This window comes from Saccostrea cucullata, unplaced genomic scaffold, assembly GCF_032062105.1.
Source record: "Saccostrea cucullata isolate Sc308-1 unplaced genomic scaffold, CSIRO_AGI_Scuc_v1 ctg9047, whole genome shotgun sequence".
In the NCBI taxonomy this organism is placed as follows: domain Eukaryota; kingdom Metazoa; phylum Mollusca; class Bivalvia; order Ostreida; family Ostreidae; genus Saccostrea; species Saccostrea cuccullata.
This window is the reverse complement of record NW_026925263.1, coordinates 1-25,773: the sequence shown is the minus strand read 5'-3', so window position 1 is coordinate 25,773 and position 25,773 is coordinate 1. Positions and strand designations below refer to the sequence as shown.

General features: G+C 33.9%; 1 protein-coding gene and 2 long non-coding RNA genes across 9 annotated transcripts; 1 reads left to right on the top strand and 2 right to left on the bottom strand.

Moving 5' to 3' along the window:
- Nucleotides 1-2,621: 2,621 nt before the first annotated feature.
- On the bottom strand, nt 2,622-13,583 carry LOC134268464 (uncharacterized). The gene is made up of 3 exons (XR_009992368.1): nt 13,442-13,583; nt 3,065-3,168; nt 2,622-2,909 (listed from the first exon to the last, which is right to left on the bottom strand). It is a non-coding gene; the product is annotated as an uncharacterized LOC134268464 (long non-coding RNA).
- Nucleotides 6,583-11,608, top strand: LOC134268465 (uncharacterized). 7 transcript variants are annotated; one of them, XR_009992372.1, is made up of 6 exons: nt 6,583-7,042; nt 8,072-8,177; nt 8,863-8,945; nt 9,022-9,479; nt 10,506-10,611; nt 11,297-11,608. It is a non-coding gene; the product is annotated as an uncharacterized LOC134268465 (long non-coding RNA). The 7 variants fall into 7 exon arrangements; XR_009992373.1 differs by having other exon boundaries at nt 8,863-9,479; nt 11,297-11,379; nt 11,456-11,608; XR_009992371.1 differs by having other exon boundaries at nt 6,583-6,778; nt 8,863-9,479.
- A 6,496-nt stretch (nt 13,584-20,079) lies between the features above and the next one.
- LOC134268466 (GTPase IMAP family member 9-like) lies at nt 20,080-23,976 on the bottom strand. The gene is made up of 3 exons (XM_062750725.1): nt 23,964-23,976; nt 22,650-23,489; nt 20,080-20,561 (listed from the first exon to the last, which is right to left on the bottom strand). The coding sequence occupies exons 1-3, from the start codon at nt 23,974-23,976 to the stop codon at nt 20,080-20,082; spliced, it is 1,335 nt and encodes a 444-aa protein (XP_062606709.1).
- Nucleotides 23,977-25,773: the final 1,797 nt, after the last annotated feature.

Sequence of the window (25,773 nt, the reverse complement as noted above, 5' to 3'; positions counted from 1 at the left end):
TTCAGTCAGAAGTCTGTTTGATGTAAAGCTCCAGAAATTGTCAGATAATGTTTTCAAAGATGCAGATAGCAAAAATCCTAAATTTTGAAAACGAACTACTTTCTTCTTTCGAGGTACATGTATGTCATAACATCAACGGTGCTACGTCATCAAGTTATAAGTCATCAATTTGAATTAGCAATCATTCATGTAGTTTGGCAGAGGGAGTCTCAAAGTTTTCTTAAAACGAAAGTCGAATGAAATAAATAGAACATCTATAATTGTGTGATTTGATATTGGCTTTATCCAACTCGATGAAATGGTGTATATTCGCGAGGCTAGCCTCGCGAATATATGGATTACACCATCTCAACTCGTTAGATAAATCCAATATCAAATCACACAATATAGACATCCTCTACATGTCTCAATGTAAAATAAGATTGCCCAATGGCTCCACCACTACAGTCATTATTAAAACAAACCTGATCAGACAGATGATGCTTCCAATTTTATAAATATAACTGATTATGGTTGTAATAAGTATGGTGTCCCGATAGGGCCATTGCAAGAGTGTGTTAGCGAGTTAAAAACAACATGCTGGCGCATTAATGACAATGCACTAGCGCGAATTGTCATCAACATGCTAGCGCTATGACATAAATTCGCTTGTTTGTTGTATTCTAACAACACGAGCGCATTATTATCAACGCGCTTGCGCGTTAATGACTATACGCTATTGCTGTATTCTTGTATTGTTGTATACTTGTTTTATATTGTTGTATTCTTGTATTGTTGTATTAATGACGATGCGCTATTGCTGTATTTTAACAACGCACAAGTGCATTAATGACATTAATTCGCCAGCGCATTGTAATTAACGCACTTGCGTGTTGTTTCTTACGACGTGCTAGAGCATTAATGACAACGCACTAGTGCGTTGGTCACAACACGACTTTGCGCTACACACAACTAGTTGTCATTCACGCGCTAGCGCGTTGTCATTAATGCGCTTGCGTGTTGTCATTATCGAGCTTGCGCGTTGTCATTTACGCGCTTAAGGGTTGTTTCTAACGCGCTGATACACTTTTTCAATGGCCCTATCGGAACACCATAAAAAAGCTTGAGATTTTAAAAGATTTTTGCTACATTTTTCTAAGCACATGACTCTGATCCTACTGTTATGACCCCATCCAATCCCTTGGTCATGCCTTAAACAATTAAATTGAATCTACACTACCTGAAAAGGATTGAATATTAAATATGATTAACCCTGGCTTTGCTGGTCATGCTCAAAGATCTTTCAAGACAAATAAATTTCTATGTATAACATCGATACCCTATATCGCTTCAGTCCTATGCCCGGAGGTCATTAATTGAATATACACAATGTAAGAAGTTTTGTCGCTGAAGTATTCCGGAATTCACAGTATCGGCTATACAAGTCTAAATTTATGTTGATCTATTTTTGTCAATTAATCTGTACCAGATTTATTCGACTTCAGTTCTCTAACTCTCTTTTTTTAGTGAATTCTTAGCATTAGTTGGATACTCTAATTTGTGCATTTACATTGTAGTATACTTGTGTATATAATATTGTGTTTGTAGTGAATAAAATATTATTTGTTACCTGGTGTCCAACGAAATACGCTGGACGGGTTATCTACTTTATCCCAAGGGGACATGTAACACCTGGGGTCTAAGTAGATGGGGGAGTGCCGAGCACGCGGTTGGAACAGAACAAAAAAAGCTATATAAATAGGCAGACGTAGTTAGGTTTATGCAGACGTAGTTAGGTTTATTTGAATGTATATCGGTACTTGAGTTAGGAAGATTGGGGAAGTTAAAACTCTTTATTTCCTAGTATCTAACTATAATTAGACTATATGGTTGTTGGGATGTATTGTCCTGCTTTAACATTTGTTGATTCGTGGCCGTTGAGGGTACTGTTATCGGGTCATACTTAATTAAGCGTATGACTGTCGCTTTACGGTGTTTGTAAAGTGTTGTGCCGTGTGTCTTCTTCTATTGTGGATCTGTATCTGTCGGTAGAGCACTGGTTTGGTTTTAGCCTGCAGTTTCGTTAGCTTAGTATTTTTTCTTGGCATGTTCTGTAAATACGTTGAATATATTTTGATATTTGTATATTTTGGCAGTGCACATTAGTGTCTTAGTTCTGTCCCTAAGGTCTAATTCTTATTTATCAGTCCCGATCCCTGAGTGTTGTGGGGAGGCCGGTTTGGCTCTAATTCGTTCCCTGCACGTTACAGTTTTCACATATTTCATTTTTCTTCTGGCCAAGTTGTTTTTGAGAAGGGTTTTAAAAGATTCATCAAATTCATTATTTCCATTTCTTATAGTTCTCTCTGCATAGACGTGGGAACCTGGGGGGCTAGGGGCTTAGCCCCTAACTATGTTTTGCAAAAATAGACATTATATACATGTAGGCACTGAAAATTGGTTTAGCCCCCTTTTGATTAACCCCACCCACCACTTTCAATCTGCTTCCGACGCCCATGCTCTGTGATAACTCTATAAAGCTAGGTGAATTAATTTCTTGATCATTCAACCGGGATTTTAATTTCGTCGGGTGAATGGTCAGGAGCCTTATATGCTTGTCAAACTCGTGCGGCTACCTTTGTTTTAACTCCATTGGACAGGAACTATATTGGATGATGGATTTTCATTTTTTAGGACAATACAGTCTGTTTTATTACTATCACCTCCCCACTCTCTGTTGTTTTCTTAAACTCCTATTTTATCTAACCACAAAACATTACTAATTAAATGTATAACTTGCAAATTATTTTTCAATTTTTTGAAGTTGCTGATAAATGAATTTCAAAAGGTCATTCAAATGCATGAATATGCAAGTTGAGATTTTTTATACCAACCTGAATATCTCTTTGAGCAATCTTGATCTTCGTCTCCTTCAAGTAATAAATACAGCATAATTAAAATAAAAATATCATTGTACAAAAAAGGGGTTAGGGTTAGTTTGGGTGTGAGTATAAAATTTTATCAATTGACATGGAAATTAAATGGTATGCATGAAAAGCAATTAAAAAAATGAACAATTGATCACCATTTTTTGCTTTACAGCTGGATGACGAAACTTCATACAAAGTGACAGATAGGAGGATGATGTAAATGGTTTTCAGACTCATTTCAAACCTCTTCTTCTGAATTCTGCAAAATAAAAATGATGGAAATGGAGCTGAATATCAATTTGAACAATAAATGAAAGTGCTAAAACACAATATGGTAGATCATTAAAAGAATTTCAGAAACAAAACATAAAAATACTAAACAATATTTCAATAAAACAGCGTATGGCGTGGGTACACGATATGTGTTATGTAATAACATCATGTTGTTCACAGCAGCTCAAAGGCTTCTCGAGATATCGAGTGAATACGAAAGTGTAACAGACAGAGAGAAATACACCTACACGGTGGGACGAGCAGACGAACCGAAATTAATTTTATCTTTCCGTAGATGAAAAAGAATGGATATTCATATTTCCTTTATTCAGCGCTATTTTTTACCAAAACTATTTACAATATAAAATATTTAGATGTTTTATTGTTTTGAGAATGAAACTTGTTCTTCATAAATTCTTTAACTAAAGTGTTTTCAATTTTGTCCAATTGAAACAGCAATTGAAACTGCAGAATGAAGTTGCGGAAAATCGTTGAGAGAGAGAGAGAGAGTTGTCGAATTCACGTGTTCTATTATATGCTTTATTATTAAAAAGGGGGGGGTGTTAGACGATATTTTCTACTGTAATCAAACTTTCAAGCTTCATCATATTTTGAAATAGTCTTAAATATGATAAAATGTTTCTTATATCTTTTCTTATATTATACTCAAAATAAATAAAACACATACAAATTAATAAAATACTATTATAAAGTTGTAATTTGCTTTAAAATTAGTGAAAAATAAGCATTTTTGTAGGTTTTTTGTCTATAAATATATCCCCCCCCCTGTGAATCACAAAAAGCTTGGCATAAATTTGAAAAATGACTCTCCATATTACCTGTTAAGAGGAATTTTTGTTTCACGGGAGGGTGGGGGTGTTAAAAATATTTTCCGTTGATTTCTATAGTGAAAAACACAAGTTTTACCAAAATTATTCAATTCAATTTCTTTATTGATTCACCAAACTGTTGTCATACAACCTTGTTTCACATAAAAGACAAATAATAACATATATACATACATGCAAGTATATGGATCAGTGAAGTCAACTATGCAGAGTATAACAACTTGAAGATTAAACATAATCATTATGCAAGCAGTATAGTATGGACAGTGATGAGCTAATAAATGCATTAAATATATTATAATTGCGCTTTAATTTTGGAACGCAATTCAAAACATTCATATAAAAATTCACATAGCCTTCTAGAATGAACTGCATTGTCAGAATTACAAAATACTTTACAATGATTTTCTTTTAATACGTTATCGTTTAAATTACAGATGTTTAGAGGGCAGTACTTTTTTCGCAAATCTATATATAAGGGACAGTCATATATGAAATATATTTCACTTTCTACAAGAATTTTACAAAATTGACAAAAAACGCGATTCTTTTGGGATACAAGGCTTTGAATATCTGCCTACTTCAGTTTCTAAAGGATGTGCAGAGATTCTCAGTTTTGTTAATTTAGAACGTATAGCTTTATTCATTGGGTATTTTAAGTAGTCTTGTAATTCATAATTCTTTCTAATTTGACTGAAAAATAATAATTTACCACATTTGTAGAATTCAATGTTCTGAAGTTGCAAATTAACAATTTTTCTGTAAAAATTCTTCAAGCAGCTGCTGAATGTGTTATCAGTTATATCTAATGATGGAAGATTAAGTTTCTTTTTTAATTTATCAATCTGACATTGCCAATTATCCTTTACACCATTACTATATATAATGTCATCTTCTAAGGAAGCAGCAATAAGAATTTGATTTCTAGTGCCATTTTTATTCTTAACATTTTTGAGTAGAATTATAGAGTTATCTTTCTTTGTTTTCACAAATAAGTAATGTTTTATGAAATCAGAAAATCCATATAAATAATTATATCTTTAAAAATCTTAAAGTTAAATATCATTCAAATAAGTCAACTTTTGAAAATTGACTTGGGGGTAGGCAGGAGAATAAGACTATCATTCGCTTTTCTGTTATTCAATACTGACCTTTTTAAAAGTGTCATTTTTTACAGAGATAAACCACAGCAGTTGAATAGCGAAGATTATAAATTCTTCAAGTAGACATTCATAAATTGACCCAAGAATACCAGAATTTCTATCAATCTGGTTAAAACACCCCTGCTTATTGTTATTTATTAGTTTAAAATTATTAACATTAAAATTACCATAACCTTTGTTTTCACAGGATTTAAATACCGGATCCCGATTAAAATTGAACCCGACCTTAATATAAAAAATTAATGATTTTAATTATATATAGATAGGCCTATATAAATGATGTCGGACCAGGTAGGATAGCAAAGATAAACATTATATAGGCATTTATTGGATATTGGGGCGTAGGTGTAACCCCCCTTGACTTTTAACAGACACATTGCAGTGTATAGTAAAAGAAAGGTAATAGGTAGTGTTGAAAATTGTACTGAGAGAAGAGTTCCACACCCCTTCCACCAAAATAGGAATTAGGATTTTCGTGTTTGGAAGTGGAGAAATGTTCCTTTTTTTCTTTCTTTTTGCTCATCAAAACTACGAGTATGTACTTGGTTTATCTCCTAGGTACCTGCAGCTGCAGAGAAGATTTTCAAAAAAAAAATCATGTACTTTCACTATGAAATCAGTAGACCCCCATCCCCTACTGCAAAACCCTTCATGAAAACAGGAGCCAAAAAAATTTCAAAATTGTTGATAATAAAATCTTGAATTTAAGCATTTTTACTATATAATCAATATTGCCACCCCTAACACAGGAACCCCTGACCCATGAGCCTAGTAATAATAATTTTGGAAGAAGCACCTTTCTTCATCATCCCTAAGTACTTTATACATCGGCTTAATTTTCAGAACCCGAAAAGGAGATTTTCAAAGAAATAATGCACATCACAATACAATAAATTAAGCCTCGGTTCCTTTCTTGCAGAACCCCTTATCCTGGGTCCCCAAATTTCACGATTTTAGAGAGGCAACGTTCATCACCATAATTATGTGCCTCGATTATCTTTTTATATATAGGCTTGAGAGAGAAAAACGAAATTTTTAAAAGAAATTCAACATTTGGAATACCTAGGAGCAAAGAAGAAGATTTTAAAGAAATAATGTATTTTCATAATATATATTAGACAAAGCCCCACCTAAATATGCCAAGTTTGGCGGCTCGATGAATAGGAGAAGATTTTTAAAGAATACCTTAATATTTGGGATTTTTGTCCTATATACCGAAAAGAAGGATTCAAAGAAATACACAATTTTTGTTCCCTTCACACTTAGATAATATGCTATTTGCCAAAAGTGGTTGAAATAGGTTGCGTGGGTTTAGAGAAGCTGAAAATATGCAAATGATAAAGCGCATCGCACGACGCAAGATGCACAACGACGAATACAGAAAGCAATAGGAAAAACCCCTACATAAACAAATACATGGGCGCAGACATTTTGGACACCCAAGGTTGTGCGGAGGAGAAAATGCTAGCTGGCGCGTGATTGGTCAATAAGAGAAAAGACTTGTTATGTATTTGACAAGTGAAATAAAGTTGATAAAAATCTCATATCAAGACTTGGGTTTCTTTGAGGTATATAGGAGTTACAGGTAAAAATTTGAAGGGAGGGATGCACTTTGGTTAGAGATTTTCATTTGGTGTCAAACGCACCTAGTTGTAAACAAATGGAAATTGAAAGTAAAAGTGCAACGGCACGGTATATTTTTTCTGGCATTTTTTGTTTTCCAATATCTCGAACTTTCACGACAAAAAGACCATTTTCCCGAAATTCAATATATGTATCAGTGAGAGGTGCTAAAGTTTGTATGGAAGTCTATGGGAAAACATTTGGTGGTGTTTGTCCTATAGAAAAGGTAGAATTTCATGGATAAAAATTGATTACAGCCAAAAAATCAATCAGTTCCTATTTTTTCGGCATTGGGATTATATTTTAGTTAGTTTTGACTATTTGTTTAAAAATTAGAGGGTCTGGGTAAATTGGGGCTCACAATGGGGACTGCACATAGTGAAAAAATGCCAAACTTTTTGCCCTAGCTCTCATATTTTCAATAAATGTACATGTAAATAATTTTAAGTAAATATTTATACCGAAATTTACTGTGAATATTGTAAATAATACAATATCAATATTTATGGGCATCATCAATACACAAAACATATGAATATCCCCCTCGCAGTTTGAGAAATTCATTTAAATCCATGTATTTTATGAGTGTAGACATTGGAACAGATTGAGTAATCCTCTTTCAAATTTGTGTTAATCAGAGTTGATTGAATAATTTATAACAAAATTTGACTGCTGTTAGCTAATTAGGGTACTTTGTTTTTACATAAGGGGCATAATCCAGCAGAAAAGCCAGTTTCAGTCATGTAATCAGTGCTGGCTTGAAATAAGAGTTATACTATTGGTGAAACTTAGAGATTACTAGTAGGAAATTTAATTTAAATTACAGTACAATATATTCTTGCTGAAAATACATTGAAAATGCAATAAATATGCAAAATTATAACTGAAAAAATTATGAAAAAGGTGTCTGAATATCCCTCCTCCTTGCCATATCCAATCTTGATATTCTGCTGAAAGGGGGGGGGGGGGGTAATTTTGTGCTTTAATCATGCTGAAAAATGAAGGAATTTTGTTTAAATTTGCTTTATTTGAATAACAAGAGTCATGCTTATCTGCAGTTATTTTTTTTCCAATTTCTTTGATATTTTTAAAAATAATTATCTGAGTAAATTCTATTTAACATGATTTTTTTTAAAGGTATTACATCACAAATGCTTAAAAGAAATTCAAAAGATGGTGTAAATAATAAAAAATTAAGATATAAGCTGCTATATGCATTTATCAGTATGTTTTAATAAAATAAAATGTATTTTAGCAATGCATTATCAAGAAGGAAGAGATTAATGAACCCTACCCTCTTACAATTAACAAAACATGGACACTCTCGGGATGATCCTTTTGCTTTCATTAAGAGTTTCAAGGTATGGTTTTCTTAGAAAATCTAGTTAATCTCTTAATATTTAAGTTATTAAGAACTTTTTATAGATTATTAGAAAATAAATTTCCCCAGAACTGCAGTTATTTAAGCACTTTGCTTACAATTGAGCACTGTATTCAGTCAGACAATATGAGTTATCTGCCCTTGGCATTTAATCAATTTATTAATTATGTCATTGATAAGAAATAATATGCTAATAAATATATTTGCCTTTTATGAGAATATACATATTTAACATCAATTACATGAAATGATCATGAAAATTGGCTAAAATGTAGGTCACCCCCCTTCAAAATTACAAAATTTTCAATGGGGATGTATTTGATTCTCTGATGCCAGCAACCCACTGCTGATAGATTTTTTTTAAAATCTTATATACATTTGAACTAGATATAATTCTCTTTCTTTCCACTGATTATTCTATCTACATTAGTTTTCACTCTTTCCATAACCCAGCTTTTTCTTACAAAAACCTGCTAATTTTCTTCATTTTTCATTAATAACGGGTACCTGCTACCCTGAATGATTAACATGATCTACCTTCAGAAATTATTAGAGATAATAAGAAAAACAAGCAAAACATAAGCGAAATTAATCATTTTATTTTAAAAGTTTGAAAGAAAAATAGAGAAATGCTTCAATTTATAGACATTTTTTCTGTTTCACAGATGTGGGTCTGATTGACTGGGGTGTGAAATGTAACAGCCAATGGTGTACTTAAGCTAAGACTGTCAGTCCCAATATTCAAGAGGTGAGATAAGCAATGGATATGTGTTCTAAATTTACTAAATTGACCACTTTTTATAAATGTTTCTTTTACTCTATAGGAAAAACCCCTACATAAACAAATACATGGGCGCAGACATTTTGGACACCCAAGGTTGTGCGGAGGAGAAAATGCTAGCTGGCGCGTGATTGGTCAATAAGAGAAAAGACTTGTTATGTATTTGACAAGTGAAATAAAGTTGATAAAAATCTCATATCAAGACTTGGGTTTCTTTGAGGTATATAGGAGTTACAGGTAAAAATTTGAAGGGAGGGATGCACTTTGGTTAGAGATTTTCATTTGGTGTCAAACGCACCTAGTTGTAAACAAATGGAAATTGAAAGTAAAAGTGCAACGGCACGGTATATTTTTTCTGGCATTTTTTGTTTTCCAATATCTCGAACTTTCACGACAAAAAGACCATTTTCCCGAAATTCAATATATGTATCAGTGAGAGGTGCTAAAGTTTGTATGGAAGTCTATGGGAAAACATTTGGTGGTGTTTGTCCTATAGAAAAGGTAGGATTTCATGGATAAAAATTGATTACAGCCAAAAAATCAATCAGTTCCTATTTTTTCGGCATTGGGATTATATTTTAGTTAGTTTTGACTATTTGTTTAAAAATTAGAGGGTCTGGGTAAATTGGGGCTCACAATGGGGACTGCACATAGTGAAAAAATGCCAAACTTTTTGCCCTAGCTCTCATATTTTCAATAAATGTACATGTAAATAATTTTAAGTAAATATTTATACCGAAATTTACTGTGAATATTGTAAATAATACAATATCAATATTTATGGGCATCATCAATACACAAAACATATGAATATCCCCCTCGCAGTTTGAGAAATTCATTTAAATCCATGTATTTTATGAGTGTAGACATTGGAACAGATTGAATAATCCTCTTTCAAATTTGTGTTAATCAGAGTTGATTGAATAATTTATAACAAAATTTGACTGCTGTTAGCTAATTAGGGTACTTTGTTTTTACATAAGGGGCATAATCCAGCAGAAAAGCCAGTTTCAGTCATGTAATCAGTGCTGGCTTGAAATAAGAGTTATACTATTGGTGAAACTTAGAGATTACTAGTAGGAAATTTAATTTAAATTACAGTACAATATATTCTTGCTGAAAATACATTGAAAATGCAATAAATATGCAAAATTATAACTGAAAAAATTATGAAAAAGGTGTCTGAATATCCCTCCTCCTTGCCATATCCAATCTTGATATTCTGCTGAAAGGGGGGGGGGGTAATTTTGTGCTTTAATCATGCTGAAAAATGAAGGAATTTTGTTTAAATTTGCTTTATTTGAATAACAAGAGTCATGCTTATCTGCAGTTATTTTTTTTCCAATTTCTTTGATATTTTTAAAAATAATTATCTGAGTAAATTCTATTTAACATGATTTTTTTTAAAGGTATTACATCACAAATGCTTAAAAGAAATTCAAAAGATGGTGTAAATAATAAAAAATTAAGATATAAGCTGCTATATGCATTTATCAGTATGTTTTAATAAAATAAAATGTATTTTAGCAATGCATTATCAAGAAGGAAGAGATTAATGAACCCTACCCTCTTACAATTAACAAAACATGGACACTCTCGGGATGATCCTTTTGCTTTCATTAAGAGTTTCAAGGTATGGTTTTCTTAGAAAATCTAGTTAATCTCTTAATATTTAAGTTATTAAGAACTTTTTATAGATTATTAGAAAATAAATTTCCCCAGAACTGCAGTTATTTAAGCACTTTGCTTACAATTGAGCACTGTATTCAGTCAGACAATATGAGTTATCTGCCCTTGGCATTTAATCAATTTATTAATTATGTCATTGATAAGAAATAATATGCTAATAAATATATTTGCCTTTTATGAGAATATACATATTTAACATCAATTACATGAAATGATCATGAAAATTGGCTAAAATGTAGGTCACCCCCCTTCAAAATTACAAAATTTTCAATGGGGATGTATTTGATTCTCTGATGCCAGCAACCCACTGCTGATAGATTTTTTTTTAAATCTTATATACATTTGAACTAGATATAATTCTCTTTCTTTCCACTGATTATTCTATCTACATTAGTTTTCACTCTTTCCATAACCCAGCTTTTTCTTACAAAAACCTGCTAATTTTCTTCATTTTTCATTAATAACGGGTACCTGCTACCCTGAATGATTAACATGATCTACCTTCAGAAATTATTAGAGATAATAAGAAAAACAAGCAAAACATAAGCGAAATTAATCATTTTATTTTAAAAGTTTGAAAGAAAAATAGAGAAATGCTTCAATTTATAGACATTTTTTCTGTTTCACAGATGTGGGTCTGATTGACTGGGGTGTGAAATGTAACAGCCAATGGTGTACTTAAGCTAAGACTGTCAGTCCCAATATTCAAGAGGTGAGATAAGCAATGGATATGTGTTCTAAATTTACTAAATTGACCACTTTTTATAAATGTTTCTTTTACTCTATAGGAAAAACCCCTACATAAACAAATACATGGGCGCAGACATTTTGGACACCCAAGGTTGTGCGGAGGAGAAAATGCTAGCTGGCGCGTGATTGGTCAATAAGAGAAAAGACTTGTTATGTATTTGACAAGTGAAATAAAGTTGATAAAAATCTCATATCAAGACTTGGGTTTCTTTGAGGTATATAGGAGTTACAGGTAAAAATTTGAAGGGAGGGATGCACTTTGGTTAGAGATTTTCATTTGGTGTCAAACGCACCTAGTTGTAAACAAATGGAAATTGAAAGTAAAAGTGCAACGGCACGGTATATTTTTTCTGGCATTTTTTGTTTTCCAATATCTCGAACTTTCACGACAAAAAGACCATTTTCCCGAAATTCAATATATGTATCAGTGAGAGGTGCTAAAGTTTGTATGGAAGTCTATGGGAAAACATTTGGTGGTGTTTGTCCAATAGATTGCCCTAAAATAACTGAAGCGACGAGATTCTCAAAATAGAGTGTGAAAGTAAAACGAAATCGCGAATTATACAATCCGTTCACTCGGACTGACAATAACATTATAACGAATTACCAAACTCTGCTGGTGACCTAAAAAATATTTATCTGAATTTCCTCCAAATGAGTATTTTAAAAAAATTTCATAAAATGCTCTGAAATCTTAACTCACATATTGATTGTTCCGAAGATCTGTTTCTTCTCAAGAATTGTTCAGCTACTGATGTGGCACACTCCACGTCCTGTCAAAAATACAATAATCATCAGCTTCTTCAGGATTTGATCATGAATGAAAACCATGCATATCCGCACCGAAATCTTTTTATCATAATGGTTCTCATTTACTCACGCAATATGTGCCGTTTTGGGGAGAAAATGATTAATTGCAATAGTCGATAAGAATCGATCGTCTGTTATATACTTCAAACTGATGTACTTTCATTTCTACATCTTTTTGGAATTTTCCACGTACAAAAATGGCTTTATTTTAATGACAACGTTTCGAGATTAGATCAATGTATTCTAACTATAGCTTTGGAAATACCTGCATGTCGTTTGCTAAATATAACATAATAACAATACATTACTGGAGTCACAAGTTAATAGCTTTTTAAATAGCTTGCCTGACTCAATTAATCAATATCTACATGATGGAGTGAAAACCTTTCAAGCAAGACTTTTGTGGGTTTAAAATATGTCCTTATTTTATATTTTGAAAACTTTCTGTAAATGAAATCTTTGTTAACATCTCTACAATGCATACTAAAGAGTTGTTATTCTGTTAGGGGTTGTCAACAAGAGGAGTGATCTGCCCAAATTTCACAATTCTAGAGAGGCAACATTCATCACCATAACTATCCGCCTATTTTTATATACAGGCCTGAGGCAGATAAACGAATATTTTAAAGAAAATTTAAAATTTGAAATACTCAGGAGCAGAGAAGAAGATTTTAAAAAAAAATTATGTATTCTCATTATATATATTAGACAAAGCCCCACATAAATATGCCAACAGTTTGGCAGCTCGATGTACAAGAGAAGATTTTTAAAGATTACATCAGTATTAGGTGTTTTTGTCCTGCCCAAGAGAAAGACTCTAAGAAATTCGCAATTTTTGTTCCCTTCATACATGGGTATATAAATCATGCTGTATGTCAAAATTGGTTGAAATTGGTTGAGTGGTTTCAGAGAAGAAGCTGAAAATTTGTAAATGATAACGCGCATCGCTCGACGGTAGATGCACAACGACGTAAACAGAAAGCAATAAATCGCCCTAAAATAACTGTGAAGGGACAAGAGATTTTCAAAAAGTAGTGTGAAAGTAAACCGAAATCAAGAATTATACAATCTATTCTCTCTGATTGACAGAAATGTTAAAAATAACAAAACTCTGCTGGTGACCTAAAATATATATTTATATATCTCAATTCCCTCCAAATGGATATTAAAAACATATATGTCATGAAATACTCTGAAATCAACGCTTAACTCACATATTAATTGTTCCGAAGATCTGTTTCTTTGAAGAATTGGTCAGTTACTGATGTGGCACACTCCACGTCCTGTCTAAAAATACAAATACAATAATCATCAGCTTTTTCAGGATTTGATCTTGAATGAAAATCATGCATGTCCGCACCGAAATCTTTTTTAACATAATGATTCTCATTTACTCACGCAATATGTGCAGTTTTGGGGGAGAAAATGATTAATTGCAAAAGTCGATAAGAATCGATCGTCTGTTATATACTTCAAACTGAGGTAGTTTCATTTCTACTTCTTTCTGGAAATTTTCCAAGTATACAAATGGCCTTATTTTAATGACAACTTTTCGAAATTAGATCAATGTATTCTAAATTTAGCTTTGGAAATACCTGCATGTCTTTTGCTAAATATAGCATATAAGAACAGTACATTACTGGAGTCATAATTTATTACCAGTACATTTGCATCAAAACATTAGGCTGTGCAAAAATCAATAGTTGTCCGAATACTGTCTGGACTCAACTATCATATTAAACTAAAAACTTGTAATGAACAGTATCAAATAATAGAAATTAAACACACACACATACAAATTCTCTCCCTCACCTACACACAACTTCATTAAACGCCAGTAGTTCATAAAAGAAGAAAAAAAAACGTTTTGGACAGAAATTTTAAGACAAGAGAATTATAAATAAGGTTTTATTTCCGGAAACATTCTTAGAATAGGAAAAGAACTCATGAAGACAGATTAAATCCAATCAAACATTTTTTATGATGATGTTGTCCATGTTGTCCATAGTACTTCTAAAATCGATATTTGGAATTTTTATTATATTTTTCTGTTTATCAGTTATCCAAGTGCCTATAACTACCGAGTGGTGTTTGATGTGCATTTGAAGAATCATTGATAACGATATCAATTAACAGGACAATTGTTTCAACTTATTAGCAAAATAATTAAGATATTACTAAGTATCGCTTTTGTAAGATTAGTCATAGATCATTGCAATGAACAAATCATTCTGTAAAATCATATGGTAAAATCAATTTCAAAGCTGAAAATTATAAGTTTAATATACCATTAGTAATAAAATAATTTCTTGAATAACATATTACATGAAAGATTAAGATATAAATATATTATATAATTAGGAACGTTATGAAATTGAGGTCAGAAATTGGAAGGAGAGAAAAAACAACTTAAAAAACAATAGCGGGCACAGATGGCACAGCCACAAAAAGCGCCTGCCGCTCGCGAAGAGAGCTTAATAAACACAAGATGAAACACATCCTTTAAGCTTGGCTAAATGGTGACTTTAGGTTCTTTATGATGGTTTAATGGTTGTCTTTAAGTCCCCATAAGGCACCTTATAGTACAATTAATTACATAATAATTACACCATCATAAGCGATCTCGAAGTCCTTAACAAGTGCTTAAATGTAGCTTAATGGTGGCTTACAGGTGCTTAATAGTAGCTAATTAAAGACCACCATTAATTAGTCACCATAAAGCCACTATTTAGCAAAACTTATACGTAAACGCAGTTTTCTGTTTTCGTCTTTAACACTACATTACAATCATGTTCTTTTTATCCTTATCATCATCTGTGATGATTTAAGTGAATAGTAGTGATCATGCTAAATCAGCCAGTTTAAACCTTGCGCATACGCATCGTTTCCGTTAGATTACTGGCAGAGCATGCTGCATACCACCAAGCACCCACACAAAACTGTGCACAATTAACAATGTTATGTACGTCGTTATTCGTCCGAGGCGGACTTTTTTAAAATTATATAGTATACGATATTTAACACACAATGTTATGTGTAAATGTACCGACTTTGGAAAAAAAAATACGGGATGAAAAAGAGTCAATGAGAAAGGGAAAGCCAAAAAAAGAGTAAGGAATAACTGAGAGAGTAGAAGACGAGGAAGCGAAAAAATCTTTTCATTTTTCATGAATATATGAAATAATTTATCCGCAGGTTTAGTTTCACTTTCACACACCGCTGTCATTCAAATCCAGCTTTACTTATATTGGCGTGCTACCGATCGATTGATTGTATACTGTTTAACGTCCCTTTCCAGAATATTTCACTGATATGGAGACGTCACCATTGCCGGTGAAGGGCTGCAAATTTAGGCCTATGCTCGGCACTTACTGCCTTTGAGCAGGTTTAGTTTCACTTTCACACACCGCTGTCATTCAAATCCAGCTTTACTTATATTGGCGTGCTACCGATCGATTGATTGTATACTGTTTAACGTCCCTTTCCAGAATATTTCACTGATATGGAGACGTCACCATTGCCGGTGAAGGGCTGCAAATTTAGGCCTATGCTCGGCACTTACGGCCTTTGAGCAGGGGCTACCGATCGAGTATACCGGTTAACATGTAATCGAAAGTGCTCATAATCTGATCTTGCTTAAAAAAATTTAATTGGAAGATTAACAAATCATATTTTTGTGTTAGAAATTTATTTAACTGTAAATGCGATTTGACAGCGTCTATATTTATATATAACTCGAGTACAGAAGTTTTGCTCTTTTTTCTCTCTCTCTCTCTTTCTCTCTCTCATTATAATGATATGTAGAAGAATGACAATAAATTACACGAATAATCTTGCAACATGCAACAAGATGTTAAAAGACAAACACTAACTGGTTTGAGAATCATATATTTATGCAAAATTTTAGTCAAAATAATGGTATTTATTAAAAAGTACGCTGCATAAGACATGATCAGCTATATAAATATTAGTACTGAATGTAGCGTGTAGGTCTTACTGACGTCATAAGCAAAGGGAGATAAGCCGCGCTAGTTGAAGTTCAGCTTCGCAGTAAAGTAACTTTGATCGACTCTGCTTCCTCCAACTTGCGTAAAAAATCCAAAATGTTATATCAGGCTGATTAGTATTGCTCAGATGAACTTATTTCCGTATACAACTTAAAATACTCAGGACATTGTTTCGTATGACCTTTAAGGATGAAGTGGGTACATCCCTCTTTTTTTAAGAATCTTAGGAAAGTAGTGCTGGTAAATTACAAGTTTATTTAATTGTAGACTTGCATAAAAAAAATTATGAAGATATACTAAACTGAGCCTCATACTTGTTGATAAGTAGTATTTTTCAAACCAAAATAGCCTGGCAAATGTAATTTATAAAGAAGATCAGCCAAATTATTATGTGTATTATAACGCCAGTGAGAAGTCTGAAATTCCCCTACGTACTTTCACTTTCATTTTCAGAGGTTCCCGGAAACAGAAAAACGGAAAACGATTCTGACATGCAACCATGAGATTTTAGCCAAGGACAGATCACTCAGTGCTGAACAAAAAATAGGGACATCGCTTTGAAAAGAAGTAAGCATTATCGTCTATGGGAAAACAATTAGTGAACTGTACTCATGAGGTAAAATGTGTTAGGTAAAACTGAGCATCTAAACAGCTTACTAGTAATTAGGTAAAACTGAGCATCTAAACAGCTTACTAGTAATTCGAAGTACAATTGTTCCTCTTGATTTTCCCCCGAATTTTTCTTGTATGTTGAGTCGTTGTCAATAATGTTAAATAAGAAGGTACAGTTTCAATACAAATAAAGCCCTATATTTTTCTAAAATATGAAACTGAAATAAGAAATTAAAATTCATTCTTTCTGAATAATAGGACTTCTCTGCAGTAAGAATACACAAATGAATTTTCTCATATGACCTCCTAAATGCTAATTATGACGTCATTAACTTGTGCATTTTCCCGTATTTTCTTAAAAAGTTGCAGAAGACATCAATTTTCAGTGGAATTTTCTATCAGAAAACATACTCTGCCAGCGTCGCCCGGAAAGATTTTGATATGTGTGATTTTTCATAGCTGTTTGCACAATATATCCAAAAATTAAAGCGGGCGACGGTGGCAGACACTATTTTCTAAAGGAAAATTAGCAGAAAAACGAGTCATTTTGAAGCTTTTCTGCATTAAACTTAAAAATGTACCAAATTAATGACGTCATATTTCCAGAAAGGTTCTTCTTCATGCCATATTCTTTAATGATTTATCATATTCATCTACTTAACTATTGTTGAAACCAATTTCATAAATTTTTAAGAACATTAAATTTTTAAGGCAAAATAAAGCTCAAACCGTACCGTCTTTTTTATGTGAAGTGCTAAGTACATGTATTAATCTTTGCACATAACTTGTGTATTTCTTTGTTTAACAAGAGGGTTCGAATCGATGTAATTCGTTGCAAATGTGCAATGCACAACAAAGACATTTTGAACTGATGTCGGTTTGACATCTAATGTAAAAAAAAATAAGATCTGTAACGTGTAAACCTACTGGGTTCTACAAGGGACAAGGGTTTTTTTTTAAATATATATATATATGCTTTTCCTCTTACTCTATTTGAGTTATTATTGATTGGAACTATGTACAATTAATTTCAATGGTAGGCTGTGGTTCCTGAGCAAGGTAACATGCACTGTGTTCCTGCAACAGCCAGCGTTACTATTGTTAAGTGACGTACCAGGTCCTTTCACCCTTACACAGAATTACTTCGCCCTGGTACCTCACCACAATTCCTCTAGACTGTTCTCTTTCCACAAATGCGCTTCTAACCTTTGCTTCATTATTTCTCACTTAATGACTTTATTACCACGCGCTTTATTCTTCTGTTTTCTTCTTCTAATCTCTACAACTGATTCCGTCAGAATAATTGCTTGGCAGCTGCCAGCGTCTCATTTATACACCTACGAACCATTCTTTTTACTCAGAGGGGTGATCAGCCTATTGGAAGAGTTCACTTTCCAATATCCCCTCTGATTCGACTATAGTAGGCATGGCCAAATACGCTACCCATTACACTACCCACGCCTCCATGAACATGCGTCTCGCCTGTCAAATGATCAACGAACTTAAACTTTTTTTTTACTTTTCTTATTAGTAGACAAACATACAAAGTTACATATATACATGGATACAGTTTGAACAAGGGGGATATCTTTCATTAAATTAAATTAAAAATACTTCTTGTATCTTATTAAGGAATTTGTACACAAAACTGTTTCAAGTACTGTTTTTATTTTTCTCATATTCTCATGCGTTCCATACTTCTTCCTCAAACTTCGCAATACTTTCTCCGTCTTTCTGGTATCTTCTGATGACCCTTACTGTTTTCTTGTTACTGCCTCCATCAGTTTGTACACCAACGTCGCTCTTAGAACTCAGAGTCTTGCAACATGGACAATGGAATGGTAGCGAAGCTGCACTTGAATCCTCAGAATTGTCTTTATCCAAAATACTTTCTGAAGATGTATATGGGACTGGACTCTCTTCCACAATTTTTCTCTTCATTCCAGGTAAGCAAGGTGGTGTTGCTTTCCTAATGGTTCTTCCAGATTCAAGGTTGGGATCAAAGATGAGTTCTCCTGGATCCTGCTGCCATGCCAAGTCATCGTCCGTTTCTTCAATCACGACAGCCACACAGCTAGTAACAGTCGCAGATGTGTTTGCTGTAGGTGTAGTGTGTACTCTCTTTTGATGTCTGACGAGAAGTGACGGTTTTGAAAGGCTTTATCACAAAGGCTACACTCGTATTGTCTTTTCTTCATGTCCTCAGATACACAAGTGATGAGATGTTCTCTCAACTCTTCATGCGATGGAAGTCGATGAAGACAAATGGAACACATGAACCCTGGATTCCTTGGAGATATAGAAACAGTTTCCTCCATACTCGCACGGAAACATCCTATGTGCCCTTTTAACAAAAGTTCTTGTACGGTGTCTCCAATATACATCTTGGTAGATGTCACATCTACCAAGCATTTATTCCACTTTAAGAAATCTAAACCAAGGATACCTTCTGCACTAATATCGGCAACTATTACCTCAAAGTGAAATTCACATGTTTCGAAACTTATGTGCATATTGCATTTCCCTTTTACCTTTAGCAAAGTCCCATCGGCTAGAATGATGTTCTGGGTAACGGAAATAAGTTCATTTCGGTCTTCTTTGGTAATCTTTTTGAAAACAGTATCTGAAATTATTGTCAATGTAGCTCCCGTGTCTACAAAGAAATTACATGGTATCTTATTCACAAGTGCATTTACAAAAAGACCGACTTGTATATCCATTCTGGTTTGTGTGAGAGAACTTGTGGCTCCTTTGGTACCCTGGACATCTTTATTCGTCCTTCCAGTTTGTTTTACACTATTGCTAACTGCAGACCTCTGTACTTGGTTCTTGCCTTGGTCACCAGTCACCTTGTTCTTTGCAAAACAGTTCTTTGCTTGGTGTCCTCTTTTTCCACAGTTGTGACACTTGTATGGAAAATTACTTGTAGAGGGAGGATTTTAAGTGATTTGGGTCTCGATCGCCGAATTCTTAACCTCATGTCAAATCAGTGAGAGCGTCAACAAACTGATCTTTTGCTATCATTTCAGTCACCTCACATGGAGCTATGGGGTATGCTAAATGACTCAACCTTCGTATGCTCTCATCTAGCTCAGGCAAGGTTTCCTCTGGTTTTTGACGCTTCTCCCGTAACATTGCTCTATACAGTTCCGTCTGGTTGGCTGGGGCGAACCTTGACTCCAGTGCCTCACATAGATCCCGATATGCATATGCATTATCTGGTCGCATATTACCTAATACCGTCTGGGCTTGTCCCCGTAAGGATGCGGCAAGGTACACTCCCTTCTGTCTCGGGTTCCACATGTTAAGTTACTGCATGCATCAAAATGCGCCCTATAGGCTATCCATGAACTATTTCCATCAAATGTAGCCGGTTTCATCACAGTCTTCCCAAACTGTTCACTACTGGTGCTTTGGTTTGGCATTACTTCGGGTCCCCTACTTTGGTATACACTAGCAAGTGGACTACTGTCTTTTGTGAAGCTCCATGTAACACTTGTTGGAGTTGTCGTAGACTTGGTTTCCGGTAATTCAAAATGTGGCCTAGGTGTAAAAAATCTATGGTAAAATTGATAATCTTTCTCAAGAGACCCCTTGCTCCGAGTGTCTTTGTGCAGGTCATAACTACCATCCTTTGGTCGATCACATCGTTCATCTGGATTGACAGAGGTATATTTCGGAGTTTCCCAACCTCTGTAGTTAGCCGCTGTAGTTCCTGTATTACGACTGTAGGTACTACTGATGGGTTAAGACGGACGTAAATATTTTTTGAAAAAGCTCATCTACTGTATCGTCTACGTTTTCCTGCTTCATGTCTACACCCGAATCTATGATCACAGAAAATGGGGGTTCCTTGAATTTTTGTATGAACGGTGTAGATCTTAAAGTCTCTAACGTTTCCCTAAGTTTTTGCCTCTTTTCATCTATCTCCTCGAGATCCCCTAAGATTTCCCTTTGCAATATCGGTATATTCATCTTAACAGTACAGGGATTTTCTTAAATCTAACACTTTACACAACAGTTCTGTACACTGTAACAGATACCCAGTACCCTTAATCACGAAACAGAACACGGTTCTCGGTACAAAGTAACCGAGTACACAGGACACAGTACCCTTGTACAAAGTTCTTTCTTCTATACAGGTACAGTGTCACGGATCCTAAAATGCACGTGGTACCATCACGGCACTTGGTCTTTTCTGAACAGCCTACCCCAAACAAGTAACAATTGCAAAAACAAGAATTTTCTACAAAATAGTATTAAATCTAATGAAAATCAAACTAAATTAAATACCCTATCCCTTGACCGGCTGCCACCAAAATGTAATGTGTAAACCTACTGGGTTCTACAAGGGACAAGGGTTTTTTTTAAATATATATATATGCTTTTCCTCTTACTCTATTTGAGTTATTATTGATTGGAACTATGTACAATTAATTTCAATGGTAGGCCGTGGTTCCTGAACAAGGTAACATGCACTGTGTTCCTGGAACAGCCAGCGTTACTATTGTTATTAAGTGACGTACCAGGTCCTTTCACCCTTACACAGAATTACTTCGCCCTGGTACCTCACCACAATTCCTCTAGACTGTTCTCTTTCCACTAATGCGCTTCTAACCTTTGCTTCATTATTTCTCACTTAATGACTTTATTACCACGCACTTTATTCTTCTGTTTTCTTCTTCTAATCTCTACAACTGATTCCGTCAGAATAATTGCTTGGCAGCTGCCAGCGTCTCATTTATATACCTACGAACCATTCTTTTTACTCAGAGGGGTGATCAGCCTATTGGAAGAGTCCACTTTCCAATATCCCCTCTGATTCGACTATAGTAGGCATGGCCAAATAAGCTACCCATTACAGATCTTACTAGTTTATAGCGTCTGCAGAGCTCACAGACTTGCCTAATATACTTGTTATTTTTTCTTGTCACACATTTTAAAGCATGTATCGTGGTAAAACTTTATATTAAAGACACCAGTATCGAACAGACCAATCTTTTATATTATTACAAGGAGGACATAAATTGTTTTGTGATATTGTTTTAAGTTGGTTACTTTAGAATATTTTTTGCTGTATATAACTCAACATGTTTTGTTTTAGAGATTGTTTATTTCATTTCTAAAAAAAAAATTCTTTATTTGCTAAAAGCAGTTCTATGAACTTTTAATTTTATCTTTATTTCATCTCTACTTTTGCTTTTGATCACTCAAAACCTGTACAGTTCCTATCACATTCATGAAGAAGAACCCTAAGATTATAACATTTACAATACTATTCTCCTACTGGCAAATATACTCTGGTTCCATTAAAATTTGAAAATGCTGTAATACAATATGCCGTCAAAATTCAATGAAGCAGAGCAAAATTAATTTAGATAGATATTGACCGATAGATAGACGAACGAGGAGGATATAGCCCCTTCCTGATTTACATGTACCATTTGGTGTATTTGTTGTGCATCCAAGTTGATTTAGTCTTTAGATTTGTTTCATAACAGTTGATAGTTGTTATTCTATTTCAAACAGAAATATTCTTGAATTTTTCTTCAAACTACTCAGCAATATGAGAATGAGATTTTAGATCTGAATTCCATCTTGCTTTCTTATTAGGAGTGTTACAATTTGTTCAGCTTATTAAAATGGAATGAAGTTTCTATATAACGTAAAAAATGTGCATTCATAACAATGAATTTATTTGGCATCAATTATTTTCAAAAAATGAATCTAAAGAAAATAAAGAGCAAATATTATCATTAATCTCAATATCCAAATCAGCGACTAACAAAAGAAAAAGTTGAACCAACTGCTAGTGTTCCTGCGGCTAATAGAACACTACCCATTGTAGAGACGATCTCTGAAAGTAATCCCTCTTCTTGTTGGTTGGCATAGATGATGTTTATTCGAGATTTAGATCTTGCTGCATGTATAAAACGCAGGACTTCTTCCTCGGTGTACATCTTTTCTTTGGTCTTTGACTTTTCAGGTTCTTTCCTTTCATTTTCTTTAATGATATCTTCAACTCGTTTAAACATAGCATTGCTGTAGTATGCTTGACCGTTGCTCTTTCCCATTTTCTTGATCATAGATAATATGTGGCGTACTTCTTTCTCACGATCTTCCTTTCGACCTTTATATCCGATGGCCGTAGACCTCCCCTGTATTTCATCAATTAGAACTTTAATGTTGGAATCCTTATCCATTGTACGAACAAAGTCTTCAATACTCATACCGTCATCTTCTAGTCTGCCTTTATGAGTAAATACTACGATTAAAAAGTTTTTTAATTCTTCTCCAAAAACGTTCATATAAAACTCTTCAGTTTTTTGTTCTTCATCAAAAAATCTTCCAACTTGAAGTACTAATATTATGGCATGAATTCCGGGGGAAGCAAGAGCATACCATTCTGACATTTCTACAAGAGTTTCCGTTACCGTTCGATTTATATCAAAAAGACCAGGAGTGTCTATGACGACCGACTTTTTGCCGAATCTCTCTGGTTCGTTGTATTTTGTATTGGTTGTCACAGATGTTGCAGAAACTTTGGTATCAAATGCAGGAAATCTTAGTATGGTGTTGCCGGTGGTACTCTTACCAACTCCAGTCTTTCCAATAAGTAACATCCGTATCTCGTGATCAGCATCTATAAAATAGGATTTTTTTAAAACTTTACCTAGAAATAGAAACACCTGTTTAAATAATGCAAAATATGAATTAAAAATTTCTTTTGGGATTGGACTTATATAAATTAAAACTTAACAAGCATTTTATGACTTAAAAAAAATCATTCAAACTACTTAAACGGCAAACTTTCTGTGCATAAACTGTATTTATAAGTACATGTATATAAAATGATTCTGACTTCCTCATCTTGGTCCATTTTAACTACATGTAACTGCAAAAAATCTTTTTATATCATCCCCCAAAACTCTTAATCAGAAGATGAATACCTCTATCTTTTTTAATTTGTAAAGCATATCATGAGTAGCCGAAGAACTCAAATTTCTCTCCTATCTTCACATGCGTAATCACGAGTCTGAGTCCCGTTGTTGTATACTCCTACAAGTAAGAGCCTCGGTTAACGTCCCTACACTCCTTATATACCTCGGACTCTTACATCCGAAGGCCATTTTCTAACGAGCTCGTTCCGCCTCAGATTTTGGGCGGAACGTATTATGCGTGAAATAAACTGTTAACAAGTAATTATCAGGTACCTCCGTGTTTGCATGGGGTAAGAAAGTCACAAGAAATAATAAAATCCATTTTATTCAGTGTGCGTTATTGTTAATTAATAAAAATTGTCATTATTCCAATTTGTCACCAGAAGTACTTTCGATTTGACTTTACATTAATTTTGCGGATTGCTTGACAGAAAACGAAATTTTCGTTGCATTACACCAGTTTCGTTTCGTCAGATTTTCTGAATTCCATTTCCGAATTTTAAACAGATGACTTGTTTCAATTTCTGCTTCGATTTAAAAAATAATGGATTTATTGCTAATACGAGAGGTTAAAAGGGTTTTATGCGTAAGTTTTATCGTAAATATTGCGTATTTTATTATTTCGTACCATTCGTTAATATACAAAGCCTTATTTCTAAATAAATTAATTTATTTCGACTTGGGGTTTCAGCGGCAAGAATATTTACAATGGATGCTAAAGGTTACGCGGCGCCAAGTGAAAAGTATCTCGCTGTAAACCTCTAGCATGCTGGAGTACGGTGTTGTAATATCAAACTACCTTCTATCACATATTTGATATGCAATCATAATGAGATGAAAAAAATACCAAGGTACCTTTTTTTTTATATTCATTTGAAAATGACCAAATTTACCAAAATACGCTGGACAATTAATTCATCTTACGTGTTTCTAACATTTAGAGACAGATTTTAATAATCAGCATTTGTATGACATTTTTTTTTTCAGTTCTCTATGCTTATGGTTATATTTTATTCATATTTCACCATACATAGTTATCACACCAGCTTAAATTAAAACAAGAGGCCCATGGGCCACATCGCTCACCTGAGCACTAAGGGTAGGAAGAAGTAGAAAATGGCTTTTTATTGTAAAGTTTAAGTCCAAAAGTAGTCCCATGACCAATCATGGATTTGCTATTTTTAAGAAAATGATTTTTAAAGAATTTTCCTATATATATCTTTAAAAAAACTTTGATCGGCCATTTTGGCCCCGCCCTACCCCGGGGGGGGGGGGACATGTTTGAACAAACTTGAATCTACACTACCTGAGCATGCTTCCATATAAATATGATGAATTATGGCTTTGTCATTCTTGAGAAGAAGATGTTTAAAGAATTTTCCTATATATTTCTATGTAAAACTTTGGTCGGCCATTTTGGCCCCGCCCTACCCCCGGGGGTCATGATTTGAACAAACTTGAATCTACACTACCTGAACATGCTTCCATATAAATATGATGAATTATGGCTTTGTCATTCTTGAGAAGAAGATGTTTAAAGAATTTTCCTATATATTTCTATGTAAAACTTTGGTCGGCCATTTTGGCCCCGCCCTACCCCCGGGGGTCATGATTTGAACAAACATGTATCTACACTACCTGAACATGCTTCCATATAAATATGATGAATTATGGCTTTGTCATTCTTGAGAAGAAGATGTTTAAAGAATTTTCCTATATATTTCTATGTAAAACTTTGATCGGCCATTTTGGTCCCGCCCTACCCCCGGGGTCATGATTTGAACAAACTTGAATCTACACTACCTGAGCATGCTTCCATATAAATATGATGAATTATGGCTTTGTCATTCTTGAGAAGAAGATTTTTAAAGAATTTTCCTATATATTTCTATGTAAAACTTTGGTCGGCCATTTTGGCCCCGCCCTACCCCCGGGGGTCATGATGCTTGAATCTACACTACTTGAGGATGTTTCCCATAAGTTTCA